Genomic DNA, 15,313 nt, shown 5'->3' with positions numbered 1-15,313 from the left:
TTAAGAGGCAGACAAAAAAAATTAATGGAACATGAGTTAATTTGCTACTATTTCATGTACCGTGTAAAAAAACCACAACTAACTAGGCAAAAATAATCAAAAGGTGTTCTTTCATTAGTCCTGTAGCCATTCGTATGAAATGTCCCTCTCTTTCAGATTCATAAAATACAATGTAACCTATCTCTCCCCAGTCCCCACAGCCCTTATGACAGGGCCTCTGTTAGGAGAAACCTGGTCAGAGCAGAAGGCTACTCACTAGGACCTCAGGCCAACAGACCCCAGCAGTGGGGTTATTGTAACTTTGCCCCTGTCCAAATACCCCTCATGTTTGTACAGCCCTCCTCCCATAAGCATATAAATCAAATGAATGAATGGAGGGCTCTGTGGCCTGAGAAGGCAGGGTGCATGCGCTGAGGCAGGCTGAGAGGAGCTACATGACCTTCTGTTCATTTATTTGGCCTGCCCTCCTAGGTTATTGCTGTGGTGAAGGGTGAAGAGTGGAAGGGGGTACCTGTGTGTGGCAGACTCTGGGCAGGATTGGGGAGGGTCACTGCAAAGAGGGAAGAGAGAGGAACAGTGCCTAGGAGCCAGAAGAAGATGGGAATATGGATAGGACTGACGGCTAACATGACTGCAATCTGAAATATTCCCCAAAGTGTCCTGAGCTTGTAGCAGGGATTTTCGTAGCTGTAGCTGAAGGATGGACCAGCAGCCCTGGAGACTTATTCTGTATCTCCCACATGCAGCGAGGATCAATGGGCAATTTGGCCCCTCCTTTAGCCTACCCACCCTGGTCTTATTCTGACCAGTTGGGGCAAACACCAGCAAAGAGGTGGGAGGCAGGGGAGAGATGCACCGTTTAGTCTAAACGAAAAAAGCATAAACCGTCATAAACCCAATCTCACGGCATCAGATACAGTGAAAAGAACAATGATCTTTCCAGTCTAGGAAGCACACAGCTCCCTTCAATGTGTGGGAGAAAACACCACAGCTAAGTGGGTGGCAGATATGACAGCAAATGCAGGGGAGGGGACTCAAGGGCCAGTCTAGGATTTGGAAAGTTAGGTACCAATGGTGTAGCGCATCATCATGTATAGCAAAACACACATTTTTTCTCCAGTGAAGGAGAAACTAGAAGCTTTACTAATACACTAGGAACCTAATGCTACGTAGTATTCAGTTTCAGATCAAAGCCAAAGAAATATAACTTTAATGGAATATGAACAGATTTTCTAAAACTATGTATTAAGTCTAAGAAACACAAATTAAGCAAAAAATAGTCAGAAGACAGTTTTCCAGCAGCCCTGCAGCCAGTAAATGTTAAATGTACATCTCTTGTTCAGATTCATAAAACAAAATCTAGCCTTCTTGAGCATCTTGAGTGCCCTCAGTACTTCTCTGTCAGTCATTTCTACACCTAAATTCATATGACCACACCTCAGTTAAGGCTTTTAGCTAGAGCTAACAAGACGGTCCGCACGTCCAGATGCTCTCCACCCCAGGGTGCTGCGGGAATTGGCATGGGTCATCGCAGGGCTCCGGCACAGCTTTAGGAGCACTCGTGGTGCTCTGGCCAGGTGCCAGAAGACTGGAAGAAGGCCAATGTGGTCCCCATTTTCAGAAAGGGGAGGAGGGAGGATGCAGGCAACTATAGGCCCATTAGCCTTACTTCAGTCCTGGGGAAGCTCTTTGAGAAAATTATCCAGGAGCACATCAGTGAGGGACCAGCAGTGGGGAGGATGCTCAAGGGCAACCAACACGGGTTCATTAGGGGCAGGTCCTGTCAAACCAACTTGGTTGCCTTCTACAATCAGGTCACAAAATCATTGGGCACAGGTGTTGCGGTAGACATAGTCTTTCTGGACTTCAGGAAGGCCTTTCACACTGTCTCCCACCCCATTCTCATTAAAAAGCTAGGTGACTGTGGCATTGATGCCTACACAGTCAGATGGGTCACAAATTGGCTAGAGGGCTGCACCCAGAGAGTGGTGGTGGATGGGTCATATTCAACCTGGAGGGATGTGGGCAGTGGGGTCCCCCAGGGCTCGGTCCTCAGGCCCGCACTGTTCATCTTCATCAGCAACTTGGATGAGGGGGTGAAAAGCACCCTGTTCAAATTCACTGATGGCACCAACATTTGGGGTGAGGTAGGCATGCTAGAAGGGAGAGACAGGATACAACTGGACCTGGACAGGTTACAGGGGTGGGCGAATGTGAATAGGATGGGATTCAACACTGACAAGTGCAGGGTGCTGCACCTTGGGCAGGAAAAACCAGCGGCATACCTACAGGCTGGGGGACTCCCCTCTCGAAAAAGAACTTGGGAGCGGTCTTGAGAGGACGCGGTCAGGAAGGCCAACAGCACCTTGTCATGCATCCACAGATGCATCTCAAGCAGGTCCAAGGAGGTGATCCTCCCCCTTTATGCGGCACTGGTCAGGCCACAGTTGGAGTATGGCATCCAGTTCCTGGCGCTGCACTTCAGGAGGGATGTGGACAACATGGAGAGGGTCCAGAGGAGGCCACTCGCATGATCAGGGGGCAGCAGGGCAGGCCCTATGAGGAGAGGCTACAAGACCTGAACCTGTTCAGCCTTCACAAGAGAAGGCTGAGAGGGGATCTAGTGGCCATCTATAAACTTACCCGGGGGGACCAGAGGGGAATGGGTGAGATCCTGTTCCCCCGAGCACCTCCCGTAGTAACGAGGAATAACGGCCACAAGTTGATTGACAGTAGGTTCAGGCTGGACATCAGGAGGCACTGCTTCACGGTCAGGGTAGCTCGGATCTGTAACCAGCTTCCAAGGGAAGTGGTGCTGCCTCCTACCTTAGGGGTCGTTAAAAGGAGGCTTGATAACTACCTAGCTGGGGTCATATGAGCTTAAACTTACCACAGGTCATGTGAGCCCAGTATTCATTCCTGCCCAGGAATGAATTCCAGCCACACGTGCAAAATAATTATCAGACCATAAAAATGTCTCCTTCTTCTTCAGCAATCCCTCATAGTTGAGGATGATAGTCTTACATGATTGTCTTATCTGTGGGTCTGAAGATGGCTGATGAAGCCTACTGGGGATCGACAGACTCTACTGCAGCTCAGACATGTGTTTCCATGTGTGGTGGGTGGCCCTGGATTCTTGATTTGGTCTGTGACGCACTGTTTCTTCTGCTCCCACTTTTCCATCTCCTGTTGTTGTGAGGTTTCAAGGTACTGAGATCCCTGCAGCAGACTCTTCCTCCATTTGGGGTGGTCCTGGGCATTAGTTTCCCAAGAACTGACAACAATTTTGCAACTTTTAAGTTGGCCTTGAGGACATCCCTGAAGCCCTTTCTCTGCCCTCCACTTCAGCATGCACCTTGGCTGAGCTGCGAGAATAAAACTTGATTCAGGAGTCTGGAGTGGGACATCCAGATAACATGACCAGCTCAACGAAGTTGATGCCAGATGATCAATGCCTCAATACTCATGAAGTTTGCTTGCAGGAAAACGCTAATGTTGGGGCATCTGTCTTTCCACCCATTTCAAAAGATTTTGCGCCAGCAGCATTAATGGTACTTCTCCAACAACTTTAGATGTCTCCTGTACATTCTCCGTGTCTCAGTTTGGTGCAGCAAGGAGGGGATCACAACTGCTTGACAAACCATGAGCTTAGTTTCAGATCTGATGTTGCAATCTTCAAACACCCATTTCTTCAGGTGTTCAAAGGCTGCACGTGCACATTTGAGGTGATGCTGGATTTCTTCATCAAGGCCAGTCTTCTTCAAGAGATGGCTTCCAAGACACGTTCTCCAGAGTCCCACCGTGGATCTGGATTACCAGAGCTGGGGACTGTTCATTAGGAGTTTTAAAATGTCTATCCAGATATAAAACGAGCCGATTGGCGGCAAAGCTAGTGCTTCAAAATGTGCACAGGTTTATAGCTGTTTTCTATCCAGCTTTAATTTGAAAATGTGTCAGGACCCTTGAAGCAGTGAACATACTGAATGCAGTGAAATGCTGAGGACTATCGAGACACCAAGCAGCAAACTCATGCCCGTGATTCTGCCTCTGGCTTGGGCCAGCCAGTTGCTCTTAGCGAATGCTAAGGGGAAAGAGGCTGCCTTTTGGCAGCTGGCATTCCTCTTTGTTCTTCCAAGCAGCATTCCCAGGGTTCCCTAGCAGCATGGTGCAGGGGTGAGTGGGATAACACTGGGTGAGATATACTATGCTTGGAGGCTAAGGGGGCAGGGTAATGGTGCAAAGATGGACCTGACCCAGTCACTGCTCAGCTGGCTCCATTCAGCCTAAGCGCACCCTTGCAGGGGTTCATAATTCTGCTTTTCCCATGGGGCACTCTGGTTCAAGGGTTCTTCATTCTCCACCCCTGTCCCATCTGGCTTCCACCATCCTGTTGGGGAACACCCATGAGAAACAACTCCATTTGCTGATTGCCAGTCCCTCTCCCTAGCCCCACAACAGGTCCAATTCCTTCTGGTTGATGATATTCTTCTACATTAAGCCCAGGTGGCAGAAGCTGCTTTGCAGTGGCCCAATTGAAGGCACTGCTTTAATGGGTTTAATAACTGGGTGGGTTGAAGTAGGATGGGAGTTACCTTTGAGGGACCCTCTGATAAGCGAGTAGATGGGAGTTTTAACACCTGGCCACATTCAGAACTGAAGGGGCTGTAGACTGAAACGTACAGTCCTTCTCTAGTCCTAACATGCAGGCCCCCTTCTCATCTTCTCGAAGAGCTGATATGGAGCTAAATGGAGCTTTACCAAAGTGACCTTTGAGGCACTGGCTGGTTGAGGTCATCCAAAAGAAAAAGGCATGAAAATCATTGATAATGGAGTTTTTCTTGTTTCAGGAGGATAGCTTGTAACCCAGTGAGGCACCAACTCGTTTGTCCCAGCTCCCCCTAGTTCAGGGGTTCAGTTTGAGTTTCACCTTCTCTATGGTCTCCAGCCTGGTGCTGAGGTCCCTCTGGAAGTTGCCCTTCAGCTCCCCCACCAGCCTGGTGAGGGCCTCCTGGGCACCCTCACAGCCTCCATCCAACTGGGCTTTCTCAGCGTGGAAACTGGAACGGTCCTTACCCAGGAGACGCCCCACTTGTCTGAGTAGCTCCATCAGGTATTTTTGAACTATTGTGACATAGGTGTGGGAGATCAGCTGTACCAACTGAGCCACACTGATGGCACTGAATGCCCGTGTGACCTGCTGGAGGTTTTCATCCGAGTCCAGGCACTCCCTGATGTGCCAGTTGAGACAGAAGTCCACCAGGTTGGAGATCATCTGGAAGAACTGCACCATCTTCTTCCACTGTTGATGCAGGTTCCTCAGGGCCTCCAGTCCTTCTTCCAGGATGGAATCACACCTCTCCAAATCCCTTTCCCTGAACTCACACCGATTCATGGCGCACTGGATTTCTGTAGTCCTCTTGTTCAGGTCTTTCATCCTCTCGTAGTTGCTTCCCATCTCTTGCCAAGCCCTATCTTGCATCTCTTGGCTCCTCTCCAGTTTAGTGCTGTGTTTTTCCATAAAATGAGTCTTGTCTTTCTCCACACAGACAATGCCCAAAGAGCTGGGTCTTTTCTCAATGTCACTGAAAAAAGTCTTCAGGGCCTCATTTCCCTGGGCTTCCAACTTCACATGCTTCTGCTCAGCACGGTCCTGTTCATCCCTGGCAGGCTCCATCTGGCTCTTTACCTCTTTCAGCTCTGTCTGTACAGTCTCCAACACCTTATTCTTGCCCTGTCTGGCATTTAGGCAGGCCTGAAACAGCTCCTGCAACACATCTTCTTGCCCCATGAACTTGGCCTTCGCTTCTTCAGCCAGAGTCTTGCACTCCTTCGCTTTTCTCTGCATGTCCTCAATCTGCACAATAAACGGGTCCCTTTTCATGTTTACATCTTGAAGGAAACCCTGGATGAGGTCTTCCATCTTTCTGGGGACATTCTTCAACTGCCGGCGGATCAGGGTGGCTTTGTTCCTGCCCAGCTGGAAGGCATCCCACACTCTGTCACACACTTCCTGCAAGCACACCTTGAAGGATTTAGTCTCTTTGAAGTATCTGTACCCACCACTAGGGGCATGCTCACAGATGGAGAAGTCTCCTTTCTCCACAGGGATGCACACCAGCTGTCCCAGCAAGGCAACGATGATGGGGGCTGGCAGGAGGAACTTCTCCCAATTGGCCTCAGGCTTCATCAGCAACTCAGCCTCCTCACGCACCTTGCTCTCGTCCTCATAGCTCAGCTCAGATTTCATCATGGTGTGAGATGGCTCCTCCTCAGCTGCCATGGTGCAACCTGTAAAACAGGGAACAGGGGTCACCCATGGGCAGATCTAGGATTTTGAAGGGCGGGGGGATGCAGATGGTGAGATGCATCATCACATAGGACACAATACAGATTTTTCTCCAGTTACAAAGCAACTAGAAGCTTTACTGATATGCTAGGGGCCTAGAGCTACATTAGTCACGTTAAGATCAAAGGAAAACAAGTATTTATCTATTGGCATGTGTCTGGCTATATCACGTCATGTATAATAAACACAATAACTCCCTTGGGCTTCCAAGGGAAGTGGTGCTCGCCCCATCCTTGGGGGTCTTCAAGAGGAGACTGGACAGGCACCTGGCTGGGATCACATGATCCCAGGTTTGGTGACCCTTTTCTTGCCTGCCTATGCAGGGGGTTGGACTAGATGGCCCACTGAGGTCCCTTCCGACCCTAGAATCTATGAATCTATGAATCAATAAATTAGGCAAAAAATACCAGAAGATGCTGTTTCATTAGTCCTGTAGTCATTAGAATGAAGCAGACATCTCCTTCAGCTTCAGAAACCAAAATCTAGCCTTCTTGAGCATCTCAACAGTGCACCAGTACTTCACTGAAAGTTATTTCCCCGCATAAATTACTCTTCACCTGTCTTAATGGTTTCACACCCAATTTAATGTTTTTAGCAAGAATTAAAAGCAGACTGCAGGATTGTGAAATAGGAGCTCCATGACAAGGAGCAGATAACAGACAGCTGAATTGCGGGACAAAGGATAGCTTGATAAGCAGAACATCCACGGCATTAAAAAGGAGAGAGGGTGGTTAACACCTGTGGGATGAAGAGTTTAGAAGGAATGGGGTAGATTACAATGAGCCATGAAATCAATTGACTCCCTTGTTGCTGCCTGACTAGAAATGCTCTCGCCATTGCCAGGCAGTTGGTTTTAAGCTCTGGATGGAGCAGAAATCAAAGGGGAGTGCAACTGCACCACTGCAACCCGCCTTGGATCCACCTCCGATGACACACATCTAGTTGAAATTTCATTGCAGGACATTCTTGTATGCTCTGATGCCTACTGGGTCCACCCTTTTTCCAGGCACCATCTCTGGCCTCTCAAATTTGCTCTCCAGTAGAAGACTCCTAGTGTTGTACTCCTCTGCGCAGGTTTCAGACCTTGTGACCTTGCTGGCCTAGGTTGGAAGACCTGTCTTCCTCTGCCACCCCATCTTAAGATCACCCTCTAGAAAGGTTCACCGTACTTAACATATAGTTTAACCCAGTGGTGATCAACCTTTTTCCCCGGGGAGGAAGGGGGGCTGGGGGGAGGGCTCAGATGGGCAGTGCCTGGGCAGTCCACAGGCTGGTTCTGGCTGGTAGCCCCAGTACAGCTCCAGGGCAGGCATGCTAGGTCCCCATCCAGCTGCAAGGAGGGGAAAGAGGAGTAGCCTTGCCCTGATTCAGCCCCATGGGGGAAGGGAGCGTAGTTTGGCCCCAATCGAGCCTCATGGGGGTAAGGGGAGGGGGTCCCAGAAACATTTCAGCCATGTGGAGGGAAGAGGGCATAGCCTGGCCCCAATCTAGCTGCATGGGGGGAAAGGAGGCATGGCCTAGCCCCGATCTCGTCCTGTGCATCATGGTGAATGTTAGTTTGGTTTCACATGCTAAGTGGGAGAACCTGCTCTTACCGCATTTATCCCATATAATGCACACTGATTCTAGCTGCTGGTTGTCAGTGGGGGAAAGGTGCATGCCGCATATGAGGAATTATGGTATTAAACACAGAACCTGTTTGTTGTTTCTGTACCTTATTTGGTCCTGGGAGCAGGGCATGGAAACCAGGTGTCCTCTCATTTCCCCCTTCTCCCAGCTTCATGCCCTTGACCTCCGATTATAGAGTTGTGCTCACTCTCCCTTCCTGACCACATGACTCTTGAATTCCTTTCTGCAGACAAGTTATATAGACACTGGTTTGGGATGGTTTAGTCAGGGGTGAACCTGGCTTGAGCAGGGGACTGGACTAGATGCGTCCCTTCCAGCCTAACTTTCCTATGCTCCAATGATCATTTCCCACTGAGGGTAAAACAATTGGCCACCTCCCCAACAAGGTCTACATTGAAGATCGTGGTGTTCTCAGAAAACATGGGACCTAGAAAGTTTATGATCCAAGTGCTGCTGAAAAACTGGGGACAATTTGGGGATTAGCACACAAGAATGAAGTTTGAATGCATTGCTTAACAGCGAGTGAGGGACAGAATTTGGTCCATTTAGCTGGCTGAAAAGAAGGGTCAGAGGTTGCCCAAATATTTTTGGGGAGAGAAACAGTCTGGGCTGATGGACGTTTTTATGACTGCAAAATTTTCTAGTGAAATGACTGAATTTCCCCACCCCTTCTTCCCCAGGGGAATCCCACTAAGTTTGTCACGAGTGCTTTCATTATTTCAGTCTTTTAATCTTCAGTTCAGTTCAGTTCAGTTTAGGGGGATTTTCAGTGTCAACAGGTTTGTTGCCACTGTGATAATTTATGGTGCAGACTTGGCCATGGAGATGATAATAAAACCACTGGGCCTGTTCAAACCAGTCAAACAGCATAAGAATTTGGAAGGTTTGTAGGGATTTCTTTTCCTTCATCAAGCGCCTCTCAAAATATTTAATAATTTCTACCGGGCATAGAGTCATAGAAAATCCAGGCTGAAAGGGACTTCCAGAGGTCACATCTAGTCCATCTGAGGCTTGAGGCAGGATCATTTCCATCCAATCTACCCCAGATACATCCTTATCTAACCTAGTCCTACAATTACACAACAACCCTGTCACACAACTACAAGCCCATTGCCCAAAGGCACCAAGAGCCACTGAACCTGCACAGGTCAAGCAGGGGGACAAGGGCTATCAGTGTGCCATCCTGCGCTCCCTGTACCATTTGCTGCTGTGCTTTCTGGTCCATGCCCTGTGCTCCCTGTGTGATATGCTGCTGTGCTTTCTGCTCCCTCCCTATCTGTCACTGGGCAGTCTGTTCCCACCCCCATCTGCTGTGTGCCAGGTATGGCAGGGCACTTGGGATACCTGCCACTTAAAAAGGTCAGGCAGCCTGCAAAGCTGCTGGCAGGTGCAGGCCAGGGCTGATTGAGAGTCATCTGACCCAGGGAGCTGGAAGGTGGGACTAAGCCTGATACAGGGAGTCACCTGACTCAGGGAAGAATCACCCGACTCAGGATTTATAAACTTTTCCCTGAGAGAAGCCGGCAGTAAAATCTTGGGGCCCGCTGAGAGATGGCTAAAGCTCCAGGATGGCTAAGGCTCCAGAAGATCAACATGGAGGGTAACAGCTAAAGCAGTCTGGAGGTTCGGGGAGGAAGAAAGGGGAGAAAGAGGTTTCCAGGGACCCAGAACCTACGTTAAAAGGGCTAAGAGTGTGGGACAAGAGAGGGTCCATGAACCCCAGAGGAGGGGCTAAGTGAAAGATAATATCAATGAAGATGCCATCTGTGAGGCATGGGATATGGTGTAGGGGAGGAATGGAGCCATGCAATTAGCCCATAAGGCAATGACCATGGGTATTTTGAGAGAACAATTTGGAAAGCCCTGGAGCAGCCTCTCTCATAAAAGTAATAAACATTAAGGCATAGTGGGAGACTGAAGGGGTGATTGCCCACAGACTGAGGGCTGCAGAGGCTTCATGGCCACCCCTGGAGAGGCACCCGGGTATACCAGGAACTACAGGAGGCTCTGGCACTGTTGAGTGAATGGGCAATGAAATGGCAGATGAAATTCAATGTAGATATATGTAGAGATGCACAAAGACAATGATACCCCAAACTACCTACATCATGATGGGCTCAACATGAGCTTTTATCACACGGGAAAGAGATTCATAGATGTTAGGGTCGGAAGGGACCTCAATAGATCATCGAGTCCGACCCCCTGCATAGGCAGGAGTCTAAATTTGCTCTCTGCTAGCTTGTGGCATTATTTCTTGTAACCCCCGGGGGCGCCTTGGTGAATAAAACCTCACCAATTCCCTTCTGTGCCCCCGTGATGAACTTATAGGCAGCCACAAGGTCGCCTCTCAGCCTTCTCTTGCGGAGGCTGAAAAGGTCCAGTTTCTCTAGTCTCTCCTCGTAAGGCTTGGTCTGCAGGCCCTTAACCATACGAGTGGCCCTTCTCTGGACCCTCTCCAGGTTATCCGCATCCCTCTTGAAGTGCGGCGCCCAGAATTGCACGCAGTACTCCAACTGCGGTCTGACCAGCGCCCGATAGAGGGGAAGTATCACCTCCTTGGACCTATTCGTCATGCATCTGCTGATGCATGATAAAGTGCCATTGGCTTTTCTGATGGCTTCATCACACTGCCGACTCATGTTCATCTTGGAGTCCACTAGGACTACGAGATCCCTCTCCACTTCCATTCCACCCAGCAGGTCATTCCCTAGGCTGTAGGTGTGCTGGACATTTTTCCTCCCTAGGTGCAGCACTTTGCATTTCTCCTTGTTGAACTGCATTAGATCTGGGACTCATTGTGGACAGTTTGCTAAAAACATCTGCTTAGCATGCAGAAGCTCAAGGAGGCAAACAAAATGCTAGCAATTATTAAGAAAATTGTAAGCGGAAAGTCTCATGATGCCCTTTTGTAAATCCATGGTGCATCCACACCTTGAAGCCTATGCTCAGTCTGGTCTGCAACAAGGATGATGAGTGGCATGGAGGGTCTTCCCTATGAAGAGAAACCGTTCAGTTTAGAGAAGAGAAACTTGAGGGAAAACATGAAAAGGGTTTACAAAAACTGAAATGCTGAAGAAAAAGTAAATAGGGATTTATTATTGACTCTCTCCCAATATAAGGACTAGGGGCCACAACACAAAACTAGTAGAGAATAAGTTCAAAACTAACAAAATGAAGTTATTTATCACACGGTGTGTCATTAAGGTGCGAGACTCATTGCTACCAGATATGGTAAAAGTCAACAGTTTTGCCAGATTCAAGGAGAGACTGGAGATGTTGTTGGAGGAAAGAGGCATCAGTCACTATTGAACAGGCGTTAGGGATATGGCCTTTGAATTAGAATTTCCTAGACTTGAAATCCTGGAGGCTGCAAGTAGGAGAGGAAAAACCTTGGTCAGACCCAGATCCCTCTTTCTTCCAGCATCCATGCTCTGCTCCTGTGTGACACCAAAGATTGGGCAAAACAGACCTACGATCTGACCCAGTAAATGGCAGTTCTTATGTCACTAGAAAGGTTGTTAACATGCACTGGAAAAAGCCAAGGAAATGGGCCAGGGCCCCCACTACAGAGGAGAGCAAAACCCCCACAGTCTGTAACGATCTGACCAGGGGGTGACATTTCTTCCTGACCCCAAATGCAGTGATTGGTCTGACCCTGAGCACAGTGACAAGACCCTCTAGCCAGGACCCTCTGTGTTGGAGTCCCAGCAGAAGCACTGGCACAAACCAGTCATAGTCTCCAGCCTGGGCTGCAGCCAACACCCAACATTGCTGAGGAAGGTGGGAAAAAAAACAACCAAAACACCCAAACCTGAAACCTGTATCAAAAGGAGGGGGAAATCCTTTCTGGTGCCATGTGGCAACTAGAAAGGCTTGGGAAAAACCAAGCCTCATTATGGCTATGCAGATCAGATGGAGGGATGGTAGTTATTAAGGAGGCACCACAGTAAGATATGGCAAAAGGTGTCCAAGATCCCACTGGTTGAGAATGATTTTAAGAAGCTGTGGGGGATAATCCTGTGCTGCTTCATGATTTCCTGACACCGATTCTCCCATCAGCTTCACATTATGTAGGCTGTGCCTCTTTTTAAATTTCTTGAACCACCCCTTACTTGCAGAGCGCAGCAACAAAGTGTCATCATGCTGTGCGGGGAGACAGAGTGGGCTGGCGTGGCACACCACGAATATTCGAAACGGCAAATCACAAATCCACAAATAGTGAAGGTTTCCTATAATCCCCTGGCGAATCTAGTCCCCACATTCATGGCCCAAACCCTCAGGGGTGCTGTTCCACCATGGTGCTGAATTAACATAGGAGGTGTCCCTTGCTTCGGTTTTCACCCTGGTGCTCATGCCATCACGACGTAACCCAAGACCAAATGGTGCTGTCATCTACTTAACTGGACATATTAAAAATAAGGAGAAAAAACCCAAACCAAACCACAATGGAAAAATTAGCCCAGAAACAACACTTCTAAACTAGGGGCTGGAACCTACAGAAGCAGGATGCTGGCTGCTGTAGTCCTCCCGCACTACCTGTGGCAAAATTGGGTGTGATGTGTTGTGTTGTGTTGTGTTGTGTCAGGGCTCACGGTCATTGTATGAAGAGTTTAGATTACAGATTTTTCCAGGATGGTTTGCATAGGACTGATCCACCCTTAGGCAGTTGGTTAGACTAGATGTGACCCTTGGAGGTCCCTTCCAGTCCAACATCTCTAGGATTGTGTGCACGGACACTGATTTGACACTGGTTCCAGTAACATCCACAACTACGCAGTCAACACTGTGCAGAAATTCAGGGTCAAACTGACTTCTGAATTGAAAAGCATTAAGAAATTTCACCCCACTGTCAGACTGGCAAGGATTGGGGTGGGTTTTGCCTTCCTCTGGAGTTGGGGGCATGGCCGATTTCCTTGGATCTCTTGAATGTATATTAACGACCTTGCACAGCAGCGCGACATTAGCTGTTGTGGTTCCCCCACTTCTACTGCAGCAGATTTGGGTGTAACAGACTTGTGTCAGGGTTGATGGTAGCTTTGTGCAGAGGTTAGATAATGGTTTTGTGCAGGATGATTTGGATAGGCCTGATCCTGCCTCAGGCAGGGAGTTGGACAGGCATGGGTAACTGGTGCTGCCTTAGTGGGCGACTGGCGCCCCAGTGACTGGGGCGGGGGTCCCCCCATGGACAATCTCACCGCCTGGGGGGATCCCCGCATGGTCAATTGCACTGGCCAGAAAGCACTCCCGAAACACTCCCCGGCCAGTGCTCGCAGGGGGACACTGGCACTCCCATCTGCCCCACCCTGCCCATCACCTAAGTGAGGAGCATGGCCCATCAGGGGGTGCACCAGTGCTCTCAGGGGGTGCACGTGCACCCCGGTGTACCCCACACACATCCCCATTGTGGACAGGGTGACCTCTGGAGGTCCCTTACAGCCCAAAACCTCTAGCATGTCCATGCCCTGCAGCCGATGAGACCCTGTGTATCTCCTGCTGACTGCAGAAAAAGGGTGAACCCAAGCAGGGAACATGCCTCGCTGACTCTTGGGATGTAAGCAGTCCAGAGACAGCTCCCCAGCTGCTACAAGTGACGTGCAGCACCACTGCCTTCCAGGAAGCCAGATCCCCAGCTGGAGGCTATTCCCAAAGAAATCCAGTGAAAAACTGCTGACTAACAGCAGGGAAGGAGCTGGCTCCAAAGGGCCTTTTCTCTCCTCCTGTGTCCGCCCCCACACTGCAAAGAACTCACCCTTTGAATATGCACAAGTCGTTCAAATGGCTTCGGTTTGTGATGCTTCCTGTAGCCAGATTCAGTCTCCAAGTCGTGGGGGTGAAAAGCAAAGCCAGGGTCCCATGTCAATAAATCAGGAGTCCTGCCTGGACAGAAACCTCACAGGCACAAGCAGAGAAAAAGCTGGCAGTGACAGTAGCTGGGCAAACTCCTGGCACTGTGGGGGCACTGACAGAAGTGACTCATGCACTCAGCCCCCTGAACGCAGTCTACAGCTGTGCCGTGCAGAAGTGCATGGCTGCAGAGCATGTTAAAAGTGGCCGGTTGCACGATAAATTAACCCTCACCTAATGAGAGATCCAAAGTGGAGCATCTTTGGGAACTGCTCTTCTCCAGGATCGTGATCAGCTGGGAAGCCCAGCCCCGCCCCTGGGACTGTCTGCAGGAAGGGAGGGGGGGAGAAGGGAAGAGGAGGGAGCTGCTGGCTGGGGTTTGACCAGCCGGAGTTGGAGGGAAGGGTGGATTGAGCATCCTTGTCTTGTGGCCCCCCCTGCCTCCTCTCCTTCAGTTCAGGCTAGGCAAACCCCTGCCAGCAGCTCCCTCCGCCTGCCTTCCTCCCTGCACACAGCACTGCAGCTGGGGGGCGGGGGGGGGCCTGGCTGTGTCAGCCCTGCCCCAATCACAGGACAGGCATGCAGGCTCAATCCCTCCCCCCACCAAAAACCAAATATCTGTTGGGTTGAGGGGGATGGGGCCAGGGGGCTGTGGGGCAGGAGTGTGGGGACTTGAATTGAAAAAGGTTGACAGCCACTGCCTTAAAGGCTCCCCTTCAGCGTGGGGGCGCAGCCAGCTGAGTTGCAAACTGCTTGCAAACTTCCCTATTCTCACTCCCTGGTTGCTCAGCAGTCTCCTTTTATCCCCAGGGCAGGCAGAGTCAAGCCCGCAGGCTGGTTCAGGCCTGCAACAGACTCCATTTCCCAGCAGCCCCTTACCTGTGGTGCTGCAGACAATTTCTATGGAGACCCCAGCAGTGGCGGGGCCCTGACAGCGCAGGGCCAGGGTTTCCATGGGACCCGTCCCAGCAGTGCTGGCAGGGCACACGGCTGGGTGGGGAGCTGCTCCGGGGCCCGGATCTTGCAGTGGTGACTGCGTGGTCTGGAGCCAGAGCAAAGCGGCAATCTGCTGCCCGCGCACCCTGGGCAGGGGCATGCAGACAGCAGATTGTGGCTCTTCCCCGGCTCTGGACCACGCGGTCACCATCACGAGATCCCGGCCCTGCAGCAGCTCCCCGCCCAGCCGTGTGCCATGCTGGTGCTGCTGGGGCTACTGTCCCTGGGAACACTGGACCCAAGCTGTCATGGCCCTGCCGCTGTTAGGGTCTCCATGAAAACCGGCTGGGTGAGCAATGCGGGCCGGGAGCTGCTAGTAAATGAAATCTGGACGCCAGCCGGATCTGCCGTTTTGCCCACCCCTGGGCCGGGAATGGCTCCACTCCCTCTTTAGGGCTTTTGTCAGACACAGGCAGCAATCCCCCAGCAATTAATCAGCTAGCACAAGGGTCGGCAACCCCTGGTCCGCGCGTCCGTGCCAGGGCGGGGGGAAAGGGA

The 15,313-nt window shown here is 50.4% G+C and overlaps 1 protein-coding gene across 3 annotated transcripts; it reads right to left on the bottom strand.

Moving 5' to 3' along the window:
- Positions 1-3,134: 3,134 nt before the first annotated feature.
- On the bottom strand, positions 3,135-14,301 carry LOC102373042. 3 transcript variants are annotated; one of them, XM_025195421.1, is made up of 3 exons: positions 13,725-14,176; positions 10,907-10,967; positions 3,135-6,288 (listed from the first exon to the last, which is right to left on the bottom strand). In XM_025195421.1, the coding sequence occupies exons 2-3, from the start codon at positions 10,953-10,955 to the stop codon at positions 4,904-4,906; spliced, it is 1,434 nt and encodes a 477-aa protein (XP_025051206.1). In that variant the 5' UTR covers positions 10,956-10,967; positions 13,725-14,176; the 3' UTR covers positions 3,135-4,903. The 3 variants fall into 3 exon arrangements, with proteins under 3 accessions (XP_025051206.1, XP_025051205.1, XP_006038905.1); XM_025195420.1 differs by lacking the exon at positions 10,907-10,967 and having other exon boundaries at positions 14,054-14,301; XM_006038843.3 differs by lacking the exon at positions 10,907-10,967.
- Between the last annotated feature and the right edge of the window lie 1,012 nt (positions 14,302-15,313).

This window comes from Alligator sinensis, unplaced genomic scaffold, assembly GCF_000455745.1.
Source record: "Alligator sinensis unplaced genomic scaffold, ASM45574v1 scaffold1243_1, whole genome shotgun sequence".
Taxonomy (NCBI): domain Eukaryota; kingdom Metazoa; phylum Chordata; order Crocodylia; family Alligatoridae; genus Alligator; species Alligator sinensis.
Note: the sequence above shows the minus strand (reverse complement) of the source record. Positions and strands in the feature narration are given on the sequence as shown.

What these genes read in the sequence shown, in the direction of transcription:
- LOC102373042 (XM_025195420.1), bottom strand. Translation starts at nt 14,237, where the DNA reads ATGCTCAATCCACCCTTCCCTCCAACTCCGGCTGGTCAAACCCCAGCC. An exon ending in CACTTTGGATCTCTCATTAG is followed by an intron (nt 6,289 to 14,053) that starts GTGAGGGTTAAT and finishes CCTGTTTTACAG; the next exon opens with GTTGCACCATGGCAGCTGAG.